General features: G+C 38.5%; 2 protein-coding genes across 2 annotated transcripts in view; both read left to right on the forward strand.

Moving 5' to 3' along the window:
• Positions 1-1,325: 1,325 nt before the first annotated feature.
• Positions 1,326-11,540, forward strand: surf4 (surfeit 4). The gene is made up of 6 exons (XM_041970547.1): positions 1,326-1,559; positions 4,001-4,187; positions 5,544-5,620; positions 5,700-5,743; positions 9,463-9,649; positions 10,885-11,540. The coding sequence occupies exons 1-6, from the start codon at positions 1,512-1,514 to the stop codon at positions 11,149-11,151; spliced, it is 810 nt and encodes a 269-aa protein (XP_041826481.1). The 5' UTR covers positions 1,326-1,511; the 3' UTR covers positions 11,152-11,540.
• Positions 11,541-14,081: 2,541 nt separating this feature from the next.
• ass1 (argininosuccinate synthase 1) overlaps positions 14,082-23,065 on the forward strand; it is a 28,147-nt gene continuing 19,163 nt past the window's right edge. The window contains exons 1-8 of the mRNA XM_041970536.1: positions 14,082-14,210; positions 15,175-15,284; positions 16,181-16,249; positions 16,838-17,026; positions 18,917-18,973; positions 19,046-19,120; positions 19,905-19,975; positions 20,082-20,112. Coding sequence (XP_041826470.1) covers positions 15,183-15,284; positions 16,181-16,249; positions 16,838-17,026; positions 18,917-18,973; positions 19,046-19,120; positions 19,905-19,975; positions 20,082-20,112 — 594 coding nt within the window. The 5' untranslated portion in view covers positions 14,082-14,210; positions 15,175-15,182. The remainder of the gene's footprint in view (positions 14,211-15,174; positions 15,285-16,180; positions 16,250-16,837; positions 17,027-18,916; positions 18,974-19,045; positions 19,121-19,904; positions 19,976-20,081; positions 20,113-23,065) is intronic.

Genomic DNA, 23,065 nt, shown 5'->3' on the forward strand with positions numbered 1-23,065 from the left:
TATCTGAGGTATATTTTCAAATTAAAGGAAACTAATTGTACTTATAGCCTTAAAAGTATATTAAGTATAGTTATGAAAACAGCGGCAGCCTCTGTCTTAGATTTTATGTACATGGGACCAAATCATTTGGGCCTCATCAGGGTTTGAAATTAGATTAATATATTGCTCCATTTCATTTGGGTGTGCAAACATTTGTTTATTCACAGCTTTCTTAAAGTCTCAAGTAGCAGTAAAGTTGAAGTCTGGACTTGTCTGGGCCATTTCAACATCTTTTTTCAGCCATTCGGCTTAGTATTTCCTGCTGTTTAAGATCTTGTTGCATGATTCAACTTTGGCCAAGCTTCAGATAGATGGCCTCAAAATTGACTAAAATACTTTGGTATATAGAGGAGTTAAGAGTCAACTCAATGACTGCAAAAGGCCCAGTTCAAACAAGTCCAAATCATCATCCCTCCACCCCTGTGTTTTACAGTTGTCAGGCATTTGTGCTGACGTGCTATGTTTGGTTTTTGCCAAATGTAGTGTTGTGGACTATAGCCAAATGTTCCACTTGAGTTGTCTTTATCCAATGGACATTACAGAAGTCTTGCAAACCTAATTTTAGTTGCTATATTAATTTTAACTGAAAAGATTTTTATTCCAGCAATGTCTTAAAACAAGCCATCCTTTTTTAGTCTTTTTCTAATTGAACTTTCATGAACTTAAACATTTAGTATGATAACTGAACTGAGCGTTGAGTCAAGGATAGTTAATTGTTTGACTATTTCTCTCACGTTTCTTGTATTTAGTGCTACCTATAAACATCCAGTTCCATAAAGATTGATAACTTTTCCTCTATAATGACGATCTCAAAAAGTTTGAAAATGGACTTATGAACCCTTGAAAAATTGAATAACTTCTCTAAGATCTGTGCTGATGTCTTTCCTCCGCATTGTATTAACACACATCTGAAAGCTCACTGTATGCTCACCATTGGTGATTATCAGTTAATCATATGAATCCTTTAAAGTCAGACCCAATAAATAAAAGGCAGATTTATTTATTTATTTTTAATCTGAAGGCTGGGTGTTATTTACCCTCTTAATTCCTACTTAAGTATTAAAGTTAAAGGTTTTTCTCTTTAATTTTTCGTTGCTGAAATAGTACTTTATCTTGTGCATTTTAAAACTTGACCCACCACTGTTGATGGATATGAACCTGCGCTTGTTTACCTGTAGGCAGCCACACACAATGCAGGGTCGCTGTGTCAAGCCCCTGCACGGCTCGGTATACGTGGCATACAGCGGTTGCAGTACCATGTAGGGGGGCTCCTCTGTCTCGCTCGTCAAATCGCGGGGCATTGTGGGGCGGAGGCGGCCTTTCTCTGGTACAGGCGGACGGGAAATCTTCAAGTAAATAACTGGGGGAGGAACAGCCTGAACGTAGTCTGCAAAAAGGAAAAAGAAAAACCCAACACACCAAAACTGTGTTGTGCTGAGCATTTATATTACAAACTGAAATAGTAAACGAATATGGGGCAGGAGGATCTTATGAACAAAGCCGAAGACGTGGCAGACCAGGTAACTTCATTTCTAGCTTGATAACGCTAGCCACTGTTAGCACATTAGCTGCTAACTATTTTGAAGAGATTCAAGTAAAGCTCTTGAGAGATTCCTGCAGCGTTTTGACGACTTTAATTTTTGTCTCGACAAGCATACTGACGACTTTAACTTGACTAAGGACGAACAAGAGATCTTTCTTTTTATTTACCTGTGTTTTAATTGAAACGATTAAATCTTTTCAGACGCCTGGTACTGTCATGTGTTTCAAGATGGATTTGATAGCATTATTAAGACACACGACATCATGTAACTTGCAGTGGCCAAAATTGACAGGAACAAATTCAGTTGTATACTTCATCAAATCAGCAAGTAAGCTTGTTTTTATCCACTTGATGTATTTAACATTGACACTAGCAGTCAAGCTAGACAGTGCCAGTCTGTAGTTGTGAAATAATTTGGATTAGCGCACAAGTGTTAGCTAACTCTTTTTATTGGACCTTTTGTTTATTAGCATCTAATCGCTTAACATTCTTGTTTAAATATTTAATATAAGCGTCTTCTGTATGTGGCCTACCCCATCAACCATCTCATCCAAGAGCTGGATGTAAACTTGCTTTAACTTCATGCTACAGTTGGTTTTTCAAACGGGGTTTTGTCGGGGATCAGATTTTGAGTGGCTGTAGTCAATCGACTTGTCTACAACTAGTAGTACTATAATTGAACTGAGATCAGATTTCAGGGTTGCCTCCGATCCATTTTGGTTTGTAGACGTGGAGACCCCCAAAGGTCTATATTCTGTGCCTTCTGTTGTTTGAAGAGTTACTTGCTCACAGTGTTCAGCTGTGTTATAGTTTGTATACTGTATAATAATAATAATAATAAAAGGAAATTTATAATGTGAGTCATGTCATCAGAGGGGTTCTTTAAATTTGAACATTTAGCTTTTGTGTTTGTTGCAGATTTGTTGAGTGAACTCAGTCCACATGTCAGTAAGTGCACGACTTCCTGTATTTAATAACACTTGATTGATTTATACACTCCTTTTACGAGCTGTATAATGTGAAATATACAAGAAGAGGGACACAGATACGTTAGAAACCTAGTGTTTGCTTGTTAAGAGGTCCAAAATGAAGGCACATCTAATTGCTGATGAGCCAGCATCTTCCCTAGACATGACACTTCAGAACTATCTATTTCTAGGCTGTTGCAGCAACATTGGGCTTGTTTGGATTGGCTCTAAGTTCGCCCATTCATGTCCCTCACAGCACAACTAGTGGGAGTTGGTGGATGCTGATAGGCTGCTGAGGTCTGGCTGTGCTGATGTGGACTGCTCTATGGGAGGGACAGGGAAAAGGGCAGGTCATTACACACTTTGCAAGATCTATGTATAAAGAGGAACCTAGGCAGTATAATCTGTTCTTTAAATATTTAGCATAGAGTTAATCTATAATGGAAATAACATGTCTGTATTTTTAATTTTTTTAGCAGGTCAATGAGGTCAATGAGCCATTATTCAGTGAAATCTTTCTAAAATGATTAGTTATTGGTATGCATATTACAAGTTAGTATGAGGAAGATGACACGTTAGAAACTTTCTTTCTGTATTTTAGTTGTGATGCTTGTTGTAACAATAATTAATAATCTATGAATAGCAGACTTTCTTATTAATGTTTGTGAACGGACTGAAATATCTGAAAAGAGAGTATAATTATTGCTCATTTCCATCCTTGTTTGGTTATGGAGCCGAACCAAGTGCTGTGCTTCTTTTCCGTCTTTATGAAGGGATCCAGATGTTGTAACAGAACTTTGTTTTCGACTTGGTCTGTTTGTGTTAATTGTCTCCTCCCTGCTTTTTCTCTTTTTTTCCTTTTTGTTTTGTGTAAGAAGACCAAGCCAAGGCGGCAGCTTAAGCTTAGTTGAATTTGGTTATATAGTGTTTTGCGGTTTGGTGACCTAGTATTTTATTTATTTATTTTATTTCCAACAGCAGCATCCTTTAATTAATCTTTATATTCATGCATTAGGACCTTAAGCTCTCAAGACATTCTTCTGCTTTTCAAATGTTGTCCCACATTAAAAAAATAAATAACTCAGGGCTGGCATGTTCTTTGATGTTTGAACAAAGCTAAAAATAGAAACTTGTTGGCCATTTCTGAGAATGGTAAAAAAAAAAAAGTTTTAAAGCCATGAGCCATTTCAGTATAGATTTCTGGTCAAATCTAAATGAACTGAGCTGTAAAAAGGGTACATTTTCATTTCTTTGTAATTCTGGATGCCTTTGTTATAATTTGGGCAAATTTGTGAATAACCTAATGTCTGGAAAGATGCTCATATTGAATTTTGAGAGTACCTTTTAACATTGTTGTAGGGCCATTATCAGGACACAGAGATCACACAGGTCTCAGCCTTGAATGAATTTTCACACAGCTTTATTCATCTTTACTCTCTGTGTTGTCCAGTTCCTGCGGGTGACCAAACAATACCTGCCCCACTTGGCACGTCTGTGTCTCATAAGTACTTTCCTTGAAGACGGGATCCGCATGTGGTTCCAGTGGAACGAGCAGAGAGACTACATAGAGGCTACCTGGAACTGTGGCTACTTCCTGGCTACTTGCTTTGTGCTGCTTAACCTCATTGGACAGCTGGGTAAGTCCATGGAAATATCACTTCTCTCGGACAGTGTACGGTCAGGACAAAGTGTTTTGCATTTATCAAACGAAGCGTGACATCAATGAGGCATGCTGATAAAGACGAGCAGGTCAAATTGCCTCGCAGATGTAGGTGGCACATTTGATGTCACAGTGACGACAGTAAATGACTAACTTTACTTCATGCTTTGAAACTGAAGATATAAACACCAAGATAATTAATAAATTTAGTATAAATTGCTAGTTTCCAGTTTCTCTGAGTGCATCTAAGTGGTGCAGCCTGAACTACAGTAGGTTACAGTGGTTATAATGTTGGTTTTGAATGGAGGTTGTGATGTTTTAGAGCAAATGCCGTTTAATCCAGATGCATGTTGTTCATTCAATAAAGGTTCACAAAAACTGAATTACCTTTTTCTATAATACTGCTTCCTTTTTACCAGGAAACACGTAAGTATTGCTACAAAGCTGATTTAGTTTTAGCCACATATAGCCAATACACAAGTAATGGAGCATCCATGTAATTTAGTTACATTTTCTAAAGCTGAAGCTAATTCACCATGAGTTAAATGAAGCACTCAGATGAGGCCCATTAAATCCACAGTTTGCACATGAGCAGTGTAGATTTCACTTCAAGGACTGACTGAAAAGAGCCAACCTGCATCTTTTATGTTCATACATCAGTCTGGTTCTTCAGTGTGTTTGGAGAGAAATGCACCACTAAGCTCCTTTTTGCTGTTGAGTAGATTGAAACAGAAGTCGTGTGCATATTGCTGAAGGAATTAATCAAAACCATTTCCTTCCTGCAAGCCTAAGTGAAAACTGAATTTAGATTTTAATTTTTATTCTTCCTGCAAATGAATTTTGTCATGTCAGTCATGCACGACATGTTTGATGATTATCAGAAAATTTGCAGCGAGAGGATTTCAAACTCAAGTTCAGTTCTTGTCACGTAAAAACCAGAATATGAACATTGAAGTAAACCATTGAAGCCTGAAGCCAAATTGGTTGGAAAACCTTGGGGAGACTTGCCTGTTCCTTTAGGCTTTTTGATTTTTGGTTGATATAAACGGTGTGAATCAGTTGAGCTGTGCTGACCTATATTTTGCCTGTCACATGCCCTTTAGTTAAAGCAGAACGAACATCTCCTTGTACCTGTATTAATATGCCTGAAACTATTTTGAGCTGTGCAGGCACAGCAAGTAGATGACTTATGATCATCCTTGACTTAGACAATGATCTTTTTTTAATGAGCGTTTCATCATGCATATCATGTATCTGTGCAATATTTCTTGTGCAGAATAATATTGTCTCATAATATTTGTCCTAACTTCTCTTTCATATTTTGTTCTAACAGGTGGTTGCGTCCTCATCCTCAGTAGAAATTTTGTACAGTATGCCTGCTTTGGATTATTTGGCATCATTGCGCTACAGGTGAGATCACTGATATTTTAATAAATACAAGAAACATTTTGCTTAGTCTAATTTGAGATGTTTTCATGTTTCCCACCAGACTGTTGCATACAGCATTTTATGGGACCTTAAGTTTTTGATGAGGTAAGTGTCTCAGTACTAACTTGAAAATATGAATATTTCTTTCATTTGAGATGAGAGTAATTCTGTTTTTAATTCTGCATCTTTGTTTTACACTGCATCCACTTATAAAACTTGAATCACTCACCACCAAATCAGTATTTCAGTTGCATAAGTCAGATGAATATAATAGATATCTGGTAGAAGACAGCATCATTTGCATTTCTTTGTGTTTTTATTAAAGTCTGCCAGGTGATTTTCCCATTAAAAATTCAATATTACAAAGGTTAGAACTGACTTAATCAAACTAAAAATACTATTTTGTTGGAGATGAGGAAACTCCATATTACTTGTAGTGGAAATATTCATATGTTATAATTACTTTAATCTGTTTGGTCAAACCCTGTGATTTTATTTAAACAGCGAGAAGCTGAATGAATCATCTGTCTGTAGAGACATGCTGAGTTTGAGTTTCTGTTTGCAATTCATTGGCTGTTTGGTTTTAGGACAAAGACACAGTGTGAAACAGTGTTATCAGTCCTATAATCAACAGTTTGTACCTGGAAGCATCAAATTGTTATTACCTTACAGTTGTCCTTTTATTCATTAGACTAAATGAATCACCACTTAAAAAATCTAAATTGAAATTAAAGCTGCAAGCAGCGATGAAGGCCCTCGCACCTCTGGCGCCGCTCTGGCCTATTGCACCGCCCCCTCGGCCTGCAACCTCCCTCCCCAAGCAAGCTCGCTCTGGCTGGCAGCCGTACGCTCAGTCGTCCCCATGTTTCTGCCTCGTGTGGTCATTGTCTCTCTCTGACCATCATCTCATACATCAATGGGCCTAATAATGACATCAGAAGTGGTCATGACCTTGTTCTGACCAATAGTGTGAAACAAATCCAAACACAATCATGCTTTTAAGATCTGCAGATATCAACATGGCCAGTAGGTGGAGCTATAGTGTTTGATCTTGTACTAACATGTTGAGGTTCGGACTTTAATGACAACTGCCAAGTATCACGTCATTGGGTCAACTGAGTCCAGAGTTATAGCCACTTCCTGTTTGATGGCGAGGGACAGAAACCTCACAGGCAGCCATTTTATTCATGATGGTGTAAGCAGTTTGTTATATTGTGAGTCATGTGTTCATCAAGGATAATATTGATGAGTTTGAGTAGGTGTGTAGGGTTTTCAATGGGATAAAAGGGGTACTTCCTGTTTCCAGGGGGCGGGGCTATGGCGTTGAAAACATCAGGACATGAAGAGGCTTTTTGGTTTGTACTGGCATGTTATATAAATATGCCACATTTCATGAATGTCAGTCAAAGCAGTGGTTGGAGCTGATAGAATAAATAATTATAGGGGGCGCTATAGAGCCACATAACCAGCATATGTCTATTTAAATCAGTTCCAGGCCTGACCACTGTCCTTCCTGCCGAGTTTGGTGGAGATCGGAAGTACTATGGGTCAGTTGCAAATACTTCCTGTTTCATGGCGATGAACGCCATTCGCCATGGTTTTGCTTGAGGAAGGAACTTGAGGATTGTTTTCGGTAGTATCACGAAAGAGTTTGACCTGATCTGAAGCACTTTTGAGTGTGTGGAGTTCATTCCTGAGGAGAGGGACCCCAGTGTCTGAAAAAGACACTTCCTGTTGAAAGTGGGCGGGGCTTAGACCAAGACCAGAAGTAGTTCAATGTATCTGTTCAGGAACAGACCCTGAGTAATTACTGTGAGTGTGATGGTGATTGGATGAAAATTGAGGGATTTATACTGATTAATGATGTCATGGCGTTTTATCCAAGTTTGTCATGACGCCACCGTCTGGCCATGCAGCATTGAGCAATGTCCAGGTGACAACATCTGGACATGTAGATGTGGTCAGCATGGAAATGACATCAAACGGGGCCATTTTGGTTAAGATAGGTTGTTTTATATGTAAGTTATGTCAGTTTCGTCTCTCATGGCGAGATATCAAAGTTTGAGGCCACGCCCCCGCCATGCCCTTTCTCCTTTGAGAAAGTTTTGCATAACTTTTGATCACACATGCCTCTGGAAGCTTCAGAGTGATTTTGAGGTAAATACGATATAATCTGTAGGAGGAGTTCGTTCAAATGCAATGGCAAGAAACAGGCCAAAATGACCCTGAAAATGACACGTTTTACAAAATGGCCGACTTCCTGTTGAAATTAGCAAAAAGGTGTAATGGACAGTTTTGTGCATCCTGGCATAGTAAATCAATGTGGTGAATTTCATGCATGTCGGTCCACGTAGGGGGCGAAGCTGGTTGATCAAAATATTGTAGGGGGCGCTATAGAGCCACTATGTCACTATTCCAGCATATGTCAATTTGGCTCAGTTCCACGTCTGAATACGATCCTTCCTGCCGAGTTTGGTGGAGATCGATGGTACACCGGGTGAGTTACAAGTACTTCCTGTTTGATGGCGTCGGACCAAGATTCGCCATGGTTACGTTTGGCGAAGGAACTTGAGATTTTTATTGTAGTATCATGAAAGGGTTTGACCTGTTGTGAAGCACTTTCAAGTGTCTGGGGTTCATGCCTGAGGAGAAGGACCACGACAACTGCAAAAAAGCACTTCCTGTTGAAAGTGGGCGGGGCTTAGGGCTAGACCGGAAGTGGTCATATGGGTGTGTTCGGGACCGGACCATGACTAAGCCCTGTGACTTTGATGGTGATTGGGTGAAAAATGAGGGAGTTATAGTGATTGATGATGTCATGGCGTCTTATCGAAGTTCGCCATGGCGCCACGGTCTCGCCTTGCAGCGTAGAGCAACAGTCTTCACCAGATATCATCCCCAACTTGTTTTCAGGTGTCTGACCCAGTTTGACCCCGGTTGTGTTCAAAAGGCCAGAGCAGTGCGTTTTCGAGTAAAAAACATGACTTCCTGTCGCCAGGGGGCGTGGCCTATTCATAATCCAATGATGACCATGTAGATGTCTTGAGGATGGGACTAGTATCATACGTGGCCATTTTGGTTCAGAAATGTTGTTTTATGTGGGAGTTATATCAATTTCGTCTTTCATGGCGAGACATTAAACTTTGAGGCCACGCCCCTTGTACGCCGTTACTCCTTTGAGAAAGTTTTGCATAACTTTTGATCACACATGCCTTCTGAACATCCTCAGCCATTTTGGTGTCAATCCAACAATGTCTCTAGGAGGAGTTCGTTCAAATGCGAAGTCAGTAAAACGCCAAAATGGCGACTTTGACCCAAAATGGCTGACTTGCTGTTTTTTTTAGGACAGTGCTCCAAGAGGATTTTTTGTTCGCCCCACCATTTAGAACAAGTGTACCGATTTTCATGAAGATTGATGACATGCAGTGGCGGGGCATCATAAATAGGTGGCGCTCTCGTTCAATTTTGCCCGAACAGTCCCGAGCACCCCACCATATGTAAATTTACGCATTCCTTTGGGGGGGTAGGCAAAATTTGGTGAGTTTTCGAGCATGGGCAGTACCCCAAAAATGTGTTTGAGTTTTGAGAAGAATAATAAGAATAAGAAGAAGAAGAAGAAAAAACGCTTGCATTACAATAGGCCTTCGCACCGCCTTCGGTGCTCGGGCCTAATGAATAAAAAGACGGATAGTTGAAGCCACACAAAGCTTCATTTCAGATATTTAAAAGATCAGTCAGATTTTCACTTTGGTCAAGTGGCCTCATTTAACAGTGATGCTGAAGTAAAATAATAATAATAATTTAAAAAAATCATCTTTCCATAGAAACATGGCACTTGGAGGTGGTCTGCTGTTGCTACTAGCTGAGTCTCGTTCGGAAGGAAAGAGCATGTTTGCTGGCGTCCCCTCCATGGGAGAGAGTTCACCAAAACAGTACATGCAGCTGGGTGGCCGAGTACTCCTCGTGCTGATGTTCATGACCCTGTTACACTTCGACTCCAACTTCTTCTCTGTAAGTCCTGATTCAACCTGAAGCACCTTTACATTGTTCAACTTGGGCCTGGTACACACATAAGATAAAAAAAAAAAAATCAGGCATTTTTTTTTTTTTAATCATACTGTGTGTGGCATGCTCCGATTATCTCAGCACAGAACAACACACACATAACGATGCTGTCCCGCAACCGATCTAGATTCTAGTCCCAAATCTTTCGTAATCAAACGTTATCTAAAAAAAAAAAAAAAAAAAAAAGAAGAAACATAGCAACAACCAGACAACACAACACACAGCATGGAAGAGGATATACAGGACGAGGGAATGATGGGGTCTCTGGACTACTGTTAACAGAAAAAGCCAGAACTGAAAAAAATAAGACTGGAGATGACGTGAACATGGACTTTATTTACTTCCTTCTTCCCCAGTCAGCTCGCTCTCTGATTGGCTACATTCAGTTCCACGTCACCATCCACATATTCACAATTCAGCAGTTCCCCACACACATGAAGATTTTTGGCCGTAAATATTAAACATGTTTAATACTTGTGATTGTCGGCCACGACCCTTTTCAGAGCCGATTATCTGGATGAATTCGTTCTTAACACACCTCACACCAAATGATAATTTTATAAGATAATCTTATAAGACTCAAAATAATTGGACGTTTGCCGTCCTTGGTCGGGAAGCGACAACACTGGGACAAAAACAGCCCAATAATCTTTGTGTACCAGGCCTTCCTTACAGGAGACTGATGTTTCCTGCTGTTCTGTTTACTGTATCTGTGTCCTGTTTGTTCTGTTTCATGTTAATTTGATTGAGAATCTCAAAATCAGTATATCTGATGGTCACCATTTATATTTCTGTTTACTATTCAGAGGAATTTGCACAGAACTTAACAGCTTGTATTGATGATTCATCACAGTAGATGTTGTTTTTTGTGGAGGCTTTTTATCAGTGTTACTCTTCTCTGAACTTGGGTGAGGAGGGAATAACCATAAAATACACAAACAGATATTCAGAGATAATAAAGTCCTTCACTCAGACCAGTAAAATGTTAGGTGCACCAGTGCAACCAAGAAAAAGTCACACTCAGATTTTTTAGTCTCATGTGCAACCAAAGTGGTCTCACTCTAGAGCCCTATCAAATCTTCTAAGCGTGTTAATATGAGGTATGAAGGAGATCTTTGTTCATCCTCGTGTTTATTTCAGACTCCAGTCTCTCACCTTTTTGCTTTTTCCATGTTCCACAGATCCTGCAGAACATGGTGGGAACTGCTCTCATCATTCTGGTGGCCATCGGCTTCAAAACCAAGCTAGCAGCACTGACCCTCGTCGTGTGGCTTCTGGCCATTAACGTCTACTTCAACGCTTTCTGGACCATTCCTGCCTACAAGCCGATGCACGACTTCCTCAAGTACGACTTCTTCCAGACCACTTCGGTCATTGGTGGCCTCCTGTTGGTAGTGGCACTTGGGCCTGGCGGAGTGTCCATGGATGAGAAGAAGAAAGAGTGGTAGGCAAATGCGAGAGAATCGCTCAGCATTGCTAACTTTCACTACCAACTGGGACACAAGGACCTTCCTTCTCTTCTGTTTTGCCCACCAGGGTACACAGTTATTGTTTTGTTTATTTTTAATTTGGCCAAATCCAGAGAAAACATCTCAGCCATCAATGGACTTTTTTTTCCACCCCAACAGCTAATATTTTTTGTTGAATATGCCAGTTTTCTCAAACTCTTTCTTCTCTCTTGTACGTCACTTTTTTTCCCCCTGACAAAAAAAAAATAAAAATGCCTGTTTTATTTTAAAGTTAAAAAAGAGAGAAAAAATTGGGAGTGCTGAAGATTGAAAAGTCATTGTGTTTTACAGGTGTCTTGCCATCAGTTATAGATAATCCTTCATATTTTCCTAATAAATGGGCAAAAGAGATGGAGTGCCACCGTTAAGATAAAACATGGAAGCTGATCTTTTTCAGCCAGAGACACGGTCCTTGGACTTTAGGCACTGATTTGACATGCTCTTGCCTTGATTCTCCAGGTTTCATCTCCACACTTCTACTTTTTTCTTTCTCTCTCCAACACTAGTGCCCCTTGCATTTGTACACCTTCAGTCTTAGCTGACTGGGAGCTCGTGTTCATGGGGAGTGGAATCAGGGTGGGACGTGTCCATTGTATGCTAAGTGGTGGATTGCAGTCATCACAGTCATTAGCTCCAGGACTTGTTATTGGGCACTTTGTACGGTACATCTGTGGCAAATGCCTAACTAGTGAACTGATATGATTCATAAAGATAATTATAAAAAAAGAGGGGGGGTGGGCGTCAACATTTGTGAAACGTCATTCTGGGATGTAGTGCAGCAAAGAGGACTAAGCAGAGTCACTAGCCACTTGGACTTTCTTTGCTCAGTGTTTTTTGCCCTGTGAGAAAATCTAAAAAGGAAAAAAAATATTCAGTGTATTAATTTTTCAGAAGTTTATATTGTATTTTTGATCATGTTTGTTTTTTTTGATTTTGGAAGTTCATGGAGAAGAAATAAATATTCAAAAATATAAAATGTCAAAGTTTTTAATGTTATTTTCTCAGACGGGATGACGAGCGAACCAGAGAACTTCACTTCCTCCGAGAAATCGGAGATGTGGCGTGAGAGCGTGTAAAACCGCTCAGATGCATGAGTTGGCAGCCCTACCCTCTCATCAGCAATAAAAATGTTGCAGCAGATATTTCCTTCTTGTAATATTTTTTTTTTCATTTAGGTGACTTTTGCATAAGTAAAACCATGACAGCTTGACATATTTTACAGCACGTAAACATCTCTCTAACAGCTGCTGTACATTTAAAGGAGACTGAATGAATTAATAACGGTTGCTATTACACGCACATCCGCAAACAAAGCTTATGGTTTATGAAATGACCGAACCAATGCAAACTTTTCATTTTGCAGCTGAGAACAAGAACAAAGTTCTCGCAGAGTATGTTACAAGCTTTACTCTCTGCTACAAGAAGAACATATCCCATATAAGCTAGACAGATAGATTATCTTAACCTGCCTATAGCAGAACAAACGAGAATAAAATTTAATGTTAGTGTTACTGAGATAATTTTGTTTGAACCTACTGCAGATGATTGATTGTAAACTGAATAATTTCAGCCTCATCTGGATGTGATGATGGACCTGCTCCTGATGCTGTGTCTGAAACTGAGGACCATGTGGTTCATGATGTTAATCTTTGTCAATACTGATGTTACAATGTTAAAGTGGAACTGGAAGCTTCAGTATATGATTGTTAAGCAATAAGCCATTTGCTAAGATACACCAACAAACACATGAGTCATGTTTTTGTACCTCTTGTTTTACTGTGAACGTATTCTACTTTGTATCTTATAAGATGCAGGCTGGACAGTTTTCTGATCCATCCATACATCCATCTCTTTTCTATAGACCATTCTCACTGACGTCACACTGTTCATGGAGTGGCTGGTGTTTATTACTGCACATCTGAACAAAACAGGAAGCCTTAGTTTAACGTTTGCAGGAAACTCCTGTTGTTTAAACACCAACACAAAAACTTTAACAAAGCAGCAGGTAGACATAAATCACTTCCCTAAAACATCTGAAAGTCAGTGCTACACATTTCCTCCCTCTGAAAGTACCTAGATAGTACCTGGAAATTACCTGCCATTTCCTGATAGTACCTGTCTGGGGAGTAACGTCTGTCTCATCACCTCTGCTTCTGTGTTACGACGGATTCTCAGACGTTTAAGGAGGTTTATGGTTTTCACATACACATGTCAAACTGGGCATCGTTCCTGTTTGTGAAGCCGTAATATCCCCATCAGTGCATGTCGGACTGATCACTGGGCAGATAACCGCGTGCTATTGCGACGCGGCACTCTTGTTTTGCACATGGAGGGCGGAAGAAGTAGTTCCTACCTATCCTAAAAGTTTAGTTATATAAATGTTGGTAAAGGAGGAATAGATATTTCCGTGTTGATCCGCACATCACTACTATTTATTCTTCTCAGATAGATCAAATCGTAGGCCCGTTTTTGCTTACCCACTTATTAATTAATTTATTTGTTTGTTTCACCAGGAGCAATGCGGACCACAAAGAATCCTCCCGAACCTCCCAATTATCCGTTGATGTACATTTCAGCGTGAAAAATCAGAGGTGTAGCGTGAGTCTGTGAAACCAATCAAACGCGTGGTACTCAAGAGTTGGATGCACTGCCTTACCCTCTCATCAGCAATAAAAATGTCGCAGCAGATATTTCTTTCTTGGAATTTTTTTTTATTATCATTTAGGTAACTTTTGCATAAGCAAAACCACGACAGCTTGATTTATTTTATCGCACGTAAACATCTCTGTTTAATAACTACTGTACATTTAAAGGAGACTGAATAAATTAATAAACTGTTGCTGCTACACGCACATCAGTTTGACGTCATGACATGAGTGTTGTACTTGACGCAACGCGACGTGAAGTGGAATCATTCAGACTGTGAACCGAACACAGTGCTACTCCTCATTGACTTCCACTCGTCACCAACCGAACCAAGGCAGCTTAATACGTCTTTTGTGAGTAAAATTCACTCTCTCGTGACTATATCTCAATTTAAGGTTTTATTTTAGCTGAGAGGGGGGGGCAGCCCATTATCTCTGATGATTTTAAACATCGTGAGTCATAGCTCTAGTTGCAAACCACGATATCCTACGCCAGCTGTATCCAACTTAAAATGGAATAAAGCTAGATGTATTTGTATTTGGGTAATAAAAGAGCATGTTGACGCCACGTTTGCTCTGCAGCTGAGACAGCGATTATCTGTCACCAAGCTCTTTTTCAGGAGAGAAAACGTTTGTTTTTTTTTTTTTTGTTTTTTTTGTTTGTTTGTTTTTTTTTATATTTTGTATTTTATAAGAAGATATATGTTTTCCAAAACCGCTCAGAAATGTGTATTATTGTTATGAATTTGAGGCAAGCACGTGGAGAAGTCATATATCTCTTTAAAAATCACTGCAGCTGACTGAAAGGTTGAGGAAGCTTTTTTTAAAAGTGTGATACCACTTTTTTTTTTATTCATGTACATGGGAAAAACTACAAAAATCTGAAATAACATCTAAGAAGTAAGACAGAATTAAATGTTAGTTAGAAAACTGAGTTAGAAAGTTGTGGATGTTTTATTTATGAAAGTGAATTATAGTTAACTATATAGTTAACTTCTATTGCAACATTTCTTCTTGTTGTCTCTAAGTTTTGTATTTATACAAGCAGCAAATAGTTTTGTTAGTGAAATTAAATCTGTTCTGGCATGTTTGTACACAAAATTACTAAAATATTTTTAGATCTATTTATTTTTTAAATCATGTAATGCAGCTATTGACACAAAGCTCAGACATTGTCATAGTTAATTAAACAGAAAAAGCTGTTAGGCACACTTGTGTTATATTATTGACATGTCCTGTATACAAAATCTACAGTAAATGATGTAACCAACTGTCTGCTTCTGTTAATGTTTTTTTTTTTGTCCGTTGAACCTGAAAGCAATCATCATGTCTAAAGGAACAGTGGTTCTAGCCTACAGCGGTGGACTGGACACATCCTGCATACTGGTGTGGCTCAAGGAACAGGGCTACGATGTCATCACATACTTGGTGAGGTTCCAGGACAAATGTTTCCTCAACAGGTGGCTTAGTTGTCAACCAGCTGCTTTTGCATGTCAAGTATTTCTAAGGTTTTAACTGTTTGCGAGTTTCAGCTTATGTGATTTGTCATACAGGCATGTAATAGTTCACCACAGGCTGCCACCCTCCAGAAAGAAAACACTGTCAAAGCTACAGTACTGTTGTCTCACATCAGGATTGGGCTTGATAATCCCAGTGTACATCTAGCTGGATTTACATTTTGCCCTGTGGGGAATTGGGAACTGCAAGGCAGGCAGATTTCCTTGTTGAACTTCATTCAGGGGTTTTGTGGTTCACTGTGGGGGAGGGGTGGGTGATCATGTACCACTGTGGTATATGAGGTGCAACCTTCAAATGGTTTTGGCTTTTGCTCTTCCAACAACTAACAAAAAGATTGTAGAAATGCATAATTAATTGTTAGGTTTTTTTGTTTTGATGTGCTGATTGTTTTTAGTTGTTTAATTTACAAGGTTTTAGTGTAATCCACAAAGATTCTGTTTATTTTAACAGAACAATATCATAAAATCCTAAAAATGATCATGACAGAAATAGATATATTCTAATAATTTTGTTTAGGGGATTAGCTCTCAAAGAAAATGGTCCTTTTCTCATCTCAAAAGATCTGACAAGCTCTTTGTACCCTTAGATAATGTCCATGCTTTGTTTCAGCTGGAACAACGTTGTCACATCTTCGCTGCAGACATGCTCTGAATTACAAGCTGGTGGGCTGACAAAATTAAATTTTGCTCAGGCACGAGCCTGTGCGTCATTCGCATTCAGCAGATGCATTTTCAACCCAAGCTACTGCACATATCTTGTTTGTTGTTTCATGTTGCAAATTCTAAACTTTTGCTGTGTCATTCTAGGCCAATATTGGACAAGATGAAGATTTTGAAGCAGCCCGAAAAAAAGCAGAAAGTCTCGGGGCTAAGAAGGTGAGAGATGTTTAAATATGATTCCTTAGATGAATATTTAAGACTTCAGTATAACATCACACCTAAGCAGCTGCAGTTTTACAATCCCGTTATTTTCAGAAAATGCCAAATAAAGAATTTTTAAGGAGATCTACCTCTGATTTCTCTTTGGTGTTTGATGTAGACAAAGGAACTAAGCTGTTGTTACAACATACCATGTCATGGGCAGTTACATCCTATTATTTTGTCAGAATAGAATAAAAAAAACTTTATATCAAGCAGCTAAGCTGTTGTCATCTTTTCTACCAAAAGCAGATGAAATACCAATCATTAAAAATAGATTTTAAAGTTCTGTCTAAAAGCACTTTTCCAGTTCCATGACACACTAATGAATTAAACTGGATTGATTCTTTATTCTGGTACTTGTGTTGAATGATTCTTACATTCATATGACAAAGTCTTTTGCTGAGAGTAAATTATTTCCTTGAAGAGAAATGTATCATAAATGATTAATTAAATATATCTCCTCTAAGTTAGACCCAGTCATTGATTGAATCAGATACGTAACACAAAGGCCGGTTCTCTGTCTATGCTTCTGTTTCTGGGTAGGTTTTTATTGAGGATCTGCGCAGAGATTTTGTTGAGGACTTCATCTGGCCTGCAGTTCAAGCGAATGCAGTCTATGAAGACCGGTATCTACTGGGCACTGCAATAGCAAGGCCCTGTATTGCCCGCCGTCAGGTTGAGATTGCCCGCAAGGAGGGAGCCCAGTTTGTCTCCCATGGAGCTACTGGAAAGGTACATCTGACACAAGATAAAAATCTGGAGATCCATGGGGAAGGATGTCAACTTAACTTAAACATGGCGGCTATAAAATTATTATATAAAAAGCATTTTCTCTTTTGGTGAAACAGAAAAAAAATGTGCAAAAGCTATGGCCGTTCTTCTTTACAAATGTCTAGCTTACAAGCTATGTCCCCAGTCTACAAGGACTTTGCAGACAGCCTTTTCTAGACACAAACTTCATAAATGGACGACCAACGACTATAAGTGACAGACTGAAAGTGCCAGATTGCTTGCAGAGAGTATGAGGAAGGCAGAGTGAAAAAGATCCAGATTTGCTAGTCAAACTGGTAAGGCCAGAGGGGGTGTAAGCTGCCATTTCAGTCTCAAAAGTTGTGGGAAGATGAACTAAAACCACAACGAGTTATAGAGAAAAGTAACAGGAAGAGGAGAACAGGAATTAACTGGTTTGAGGATAAGGCTGTGCTCTTGTATTCAGCGTAACTGCGATCACTAATGTGACAAAACCATGAAAGTATGGGAGTGTGTGTGTGAGAGAGAGAGAAAGTGAAAGAGGAATTTCTATATCTTTTCAATCACAATTTTGCTTTATCTTTGCATCAGCAGAAACAAACGCTTGTGTGAACCCAGCTGATAGATAGGTGGACATAAACAGACTGAGAAAAAGAGAAAAAATCCATGAAGAAGGACGTCAAGATTATGTCAACTTAACTGAAACCTGACAGCTATAAAAATTATTATATAAAAAGCATTTTCTATTTTCTGTTGGTGAAACAGGAAAAAGGGTGCTAAAGCTATGAAATTACATAAAAGACCATTCTTCTATACTAACGTCTAGCTTACAGGCTATGTCCCCAGTCTACTAGGACTTTCCAAACAGCCTTTTCTAGACACGAATTTCATAACTAGGTGGCCGTAGAATGTAGGCCACATGTTTGCAGGGTTGAATATTAACCTTTTGTTTATCAGACTGCAACAGTATAAGTAAAATCTAAAATGTAAGTCTTTTTACTTGTTCACCCGGGCTTCTTTATCAAACATTTACTCTCTTGTCATCACGAGTCAGGAACTGCTCTTCACTGCCGTGCAGAAGTGGAGAGAAGTGATTTAAGCTTTGCTACTGGCCATCACTTTTTGTTGTAATTAAAAAAGATTTTTTTGGGAGTAGAAAACAATGTTAAACTAAATCAAAGTTTCTAAAATGGGGGCCTGACAACTAAACACTGAAATTTTATAGTATGTATCCTCAGATTTAAATCTAAATTTTTAATTAATATGCAGTGTTCACTTCTGGCCTCTGGGTGGCGACAAACACCACATCATAAAGTTTAGGTAATACTTCAGAAGCTTTCACACCTGGACATTTTCCAGTTTTCAATAGTTTAATTTGATAAGAGTATTAACCAAAAACCAAAATGAATCACCAACCCCCTCTTAAAAATAATTTTATTTCATATCATTAACGACGATCTCATTTATGGGCAAAAATAATTTAGACATATTTTGGTCTTGGCATGTCAGGACAGAAATATTGTTTCGCTACCCTGCTAAGTTCTGGAGACAAATTGGTGAATAATGAATGGATTAAGAGATCAACTGTAAAGTAGACATTTTGATTACTGATGTAACTTTTTTTTTAGAAGTGCTCAATTTTCTACTTAGTACGTCTTTAAGGGTTATTGTTGTGATTGCTATGCTTTAATATCTTTGGCATTTGGACCATTGGTTGTCCAGTACAATTTGTATGGACCAAATCAATTAAAAAATGTTGATTTAAAAGTACAGGTGATATACACCATTGACACGATTGATAATAAAGAAAGACACTTTGGTTGCTAGGGGCACCAGTGACATACTGTAATGAACTTTTTTTGTACCTTTCAGGGAAATGACCAGATTCGCTTTGAGCTTACATGCTACGCCCTGTACCCCGAGGTCAAGGTTAGTTCATTAAACTGTTGTATGAAGAAAATGATTTATGATGTGAAGTAATGCTGCTGTCTCTGTGTTAAGATCATTGCACCATGGAGAATCCCTGAGTTTTATAATCGCTTCAGGGGGAGAACAGATCTGATGGAATATGCACAGGTAACTACATTAACTATATAGGCTCATACAACATTTTTTTTTATTAATTGATGAACAAAAATTATAAGCTTTCTCATAAACTGTTACATAACCAAAGTTTAAAAAAAAAAAATGATAGCCAGCAGTCTAAAAGTAGTGTTTTTTAGTTTGACACTTATGCATATTTTAAGTTAATAAAGGTTTATGATTTGAAAATGGCCTTATAGCAGAAAACACTGTAATTTTCTGATTTATTTAGTTTTCCCTTGTCTCCTCTGTCTCATGTCCTACTATAAGACATAATTATTCACTTGAAGATCACCCACTTTCTTTCTGAAATGTAATGTCACATTTCCAGTGAATAGTTTAGATTTCTTTGATCTTGCACACATTCTTTGGTTATTTGTTTCATATGGTTGCACCTGATCCTAACCAGGTTTTTCCACTAGAGGGTGATCATGATGTTTTTTTTTTTGTCAACCATTTGTTTCCTGCAAACTTTTGTAGTGTGTGAAATAATGCAATCCTAAAACGCTGAGTTGTTGGCGTTTCCTTTTAAGATACCAACATTTTTTTCTTGGTTGTTTTTGTTATTTTCATTGTAGAAGACAAAAGTAGTGTGGAAAAATAGATGCATTATGGTTACACAGCATGACAAAAACCCACCCCTTGAAATAGTTTTCTCTGTTTTTCATGTAGAAAACTTTCTCATGAATGTTTAAGATCTCACTTGAAACCTTAAGCTGCAGCTATTTTCAGACAGAAGGTGTGTAACATCTCAACTGCTTTCTTGGTCACATTGTAGAAACATGGCATACCAGTGCCCGTCACTCCTCGAGCACCCTGGAGCATGGATGCAAATCTGATGCACATAAGGTAGGTATGACTAATGTAATGCACCCTCCTGTGTTTTTAATTCCTTTGTTTTATTTCTAAATGGAAAAAAACTGACTCTAATTCCTTTAATTATTTGTGGTTGCAGCTATGAGTCTGGCATCCTGGAGAATCCCAAGGTAGGTCCCTGATTTTAACAGTGTCCACAAAAAAGAAATTAGCCTGTTGACCCTTCCTCATCTTTTTTTGTTTCGAGAGTTGGAGCTGAAATTGAACCAGTTCTGAATTTTGTATGATATAGTATTATATTGTTAATACACTTTACTGACAGTACCAACTGTCCTGTTTTTTTTTTTTTTTTCTTTTTAAAAATGGAAATGAAACAAAACCACACACACGAAGGAATACATCTCAAGACCTGTGCACACCAAGTTAATTAAAACAATCTGTTCTCCTACTACACCATGATGTAGTAAAATAGAGTGAAATGGACAACTAGAGACTAATTTTAAATAAATCAGATGGCAAAACAGAGGGAGAGGTTTATATAACATTTTAAACCTTGTAAACCATGTTAAAGATCTGATATTGAATTTTTTGTTTTGGGTCCGGTTAAATGTGTCATACATTGATAGTGACACAGCAGTAAAACATTTCTACCTTCTGCTGACCGATGCCAATTTCACTGAGATAAATTCAAATCCCTCTCTCACAGTACCATTGGTAAGACATGAGTTTGATCTTTGCTGGGGTCTTAGGTCAGTGAAATACATACAGGTTGCCCCAAGTGACCTCCAACGCTCCCATCCCTCGGTCGATGTGTCTGTGTCTCTGTGTCTCCTCACCCCGGGTCTTCGTCGGGCCTGGGAAGAGCCTGGGACACACAGACACTGACTTGTCGTCAGCAACGGTTCGACTAATTCCCGATTTCATGGGAGCCTGGGAGGGGGAAGGGTTAGGGCGTTGCGCCCAGCTGGGGCCTCATGAGTTCCAGCCCCAACTTCTCGAGTCCTCATTGTTCAAGTGGTTGCGCTGCCGCAGGCTGCGACGTGGGAGGGGAGCCACTTCACCGTGACACCGTGACACCAAAATGTCACCAGTAACAGTAAAGTACAAAGACCGTGTGCCAGACAGATGAGTCCCCAATGCTCACGGTGTCATAAAGAGAAGGGGGTCCCTTGCTGCTGGAGAGGAGGTGCAGGGGCAGAGCCACTGTAACTCTCAGACCTCTGTCTCTCCCTCGGTCTCTCCGTCCCTTTCCCACCCCTTCACTGCCTCTTTAGTGGTCGTCCTGTGGAGAAATGTCTTGAAAAGACAAACCAGCTCAATAGCATAGCGATGTATGATGATAGTATTGCGTAACTGATTTCATTCAGGGTTTTTGTGTTGAACCATTTACTCCAATATTGAATCGATTAATGGCATTAAATACAATGAAATATTTATGGTCCAGGGGTCTGAAGTGGTAAAAGGATTTGAATAAATTACCCTGGGCATAAAATTATATTTAGAGCTCTAAAAAGAGGTTTAATAATTTAGTAATTTTCAGTCACGATTTCTTGTCCCTCTGATTTGATGTTTCATCTTTCAAGTATGTTTATTAAGTAGGATTAGGATGAATGTATTCACAATTTCATCAACACTGTTTTTAAATAAAGCTGAGGCATTAAATATTATAATGTTGGTAAAGCGGAATACATCGATTTGCAAATCATTTCATTATATAGTGGGAAAAAATGTCATGCAGGCAGCATATTAAACCTTTTTTTTTTTTTTTTTTTTTTTAAAGAAATGTCTTTTCAGTTTCAAAAGCGTTATCACAAGGCCATGTTTGCCACTGCGTAGCATCACTTCATCTCTAAACATTCTGTGTTTAGAAGCTGAGGACACTGGTCACATGTGGTCTGTTTGTAGGTCTGCGCCGCAAAAAAAAACATTTTTTATTACTGAACCATGATGTAAGTACAAAATATGCCGAATGTGGGTTTGTGTCATCTGAATGAAAATAGTAAGGCCTTCCCTGAAAAGGTTGCCGTCTTTGTGGCAGCACACATTGCCCTAAACCCTGTACACCATTTAGTGTTCATGGTGCCTTCACAACCCCGCACAGAAATGCAGCTCATCATCATCATAAATCTCAACTTCTTTTTTTTATTGCGCACTTATAAAGGATGTATATAAATAATTAAAAATTTTGATTCATAAGATCACAGGGCCATTCCGCTTCACTGTAGTCCATCTTGAATGCCCTTCAGTCCAGCGAAAGCACCTGTTTTATTTTATTTTTTCTAAGTCTTTACTTGTATTTGTGAATACAGCAACAAATTGTTCTCAAGCAATAGGTTTAAAAAGTGATTCTGAACCCACACAGTGATTTGCACCTCAGTGTTTTCTCTACCTTTGCAATGCAGTCTGGTATACTGGTTTCTATCCAATATAATATTTATTATAATATAATATTATGTATTATAAATTAATAAGTCTTGTGCTTATTTTTAGGCCTATGTTCAAAAATCGCATACTCATAATGAAATGACTATATCTCTGCAACCACAAGGTTTGTTTGAATACATTTGGAGTTTTAGTAAAGATAGCTTTGTTAAGATGTATAATTGTCAGTATATGTATTGTGTATGTGTTTTACTGGGGAAGGTGGCAAATGCTCGCCTAAAAACACACTTCTCAGGATAAATATAAAAACTGTATTCATTTAAAATTATATTTTTTTCCATATAAAAATCATAATACAATATGTAATTACCTCTACAAAGCCCAACTCTGAGGATGTGAAACAGAACGAAGTTAGAAAAGTTTTTGTAAAGACAGTTCAGGTGAGGTCTCCAAAAAGACCTTTTTGGTAAAGTTTTGCAACATTTGTTCGTAATGTCCCCAGTTGGGGGATCATAGGTTATCAAGGGTTAAATCCCCACATTTTTCTCAACTTTCAGAGTGTAAAGCCTCCACATCATTATTTCTGAAAGTCTTCTATCTGTTGCCACACAATCTAATTAGCAGAAAGATTGTTTTCTTCTTCTTCTTTTTTTTTTACATTTAAGCTTTACACAGTTTTTCCCCTTATTGCTGACAACAAATTCAGAATTTCCTTTAACTTTAAACAAAAACTCAAATCTC

This window comes from Melanotaenia boesemani, chromosome 19, assembly GCF_017639745.1.
Source record: "Melanotaenia boesemani isolate fMelBoe1 chromosome 19, fMelBoe1.pri, whole genome shotgun sequence".
Lineage (NCBI taxonomy): Eukaryota > Metazoa > Chordata > Actinopteri > Atheriniformes > Melanotaeniidae > Melanotaenia > Melanotaenia boesemani.

Coding starts and splice junctions, on each gene's coding strand:
- surf4 (XM_041970547.1), top strand. CDS start 1,512: ATGGGGCAGGAGGATCTTATGAACAAAGCCGAAGACGTGGCAGACCAG. Junction 5,621..5,699: donor TTGGCATCATTGCGCTACAG/GTGAGATCACTG, acceptor GTTTCCCACCAG/ACTGTTGCATACAGCATTTT. Junction 9,650..10,884: donor TCGACTCCAACTTCTTCTCT/GTAAGTCCTGAT, acceptor CATGTTCCACAG/ATCCTGCAGAACATGGTGGG.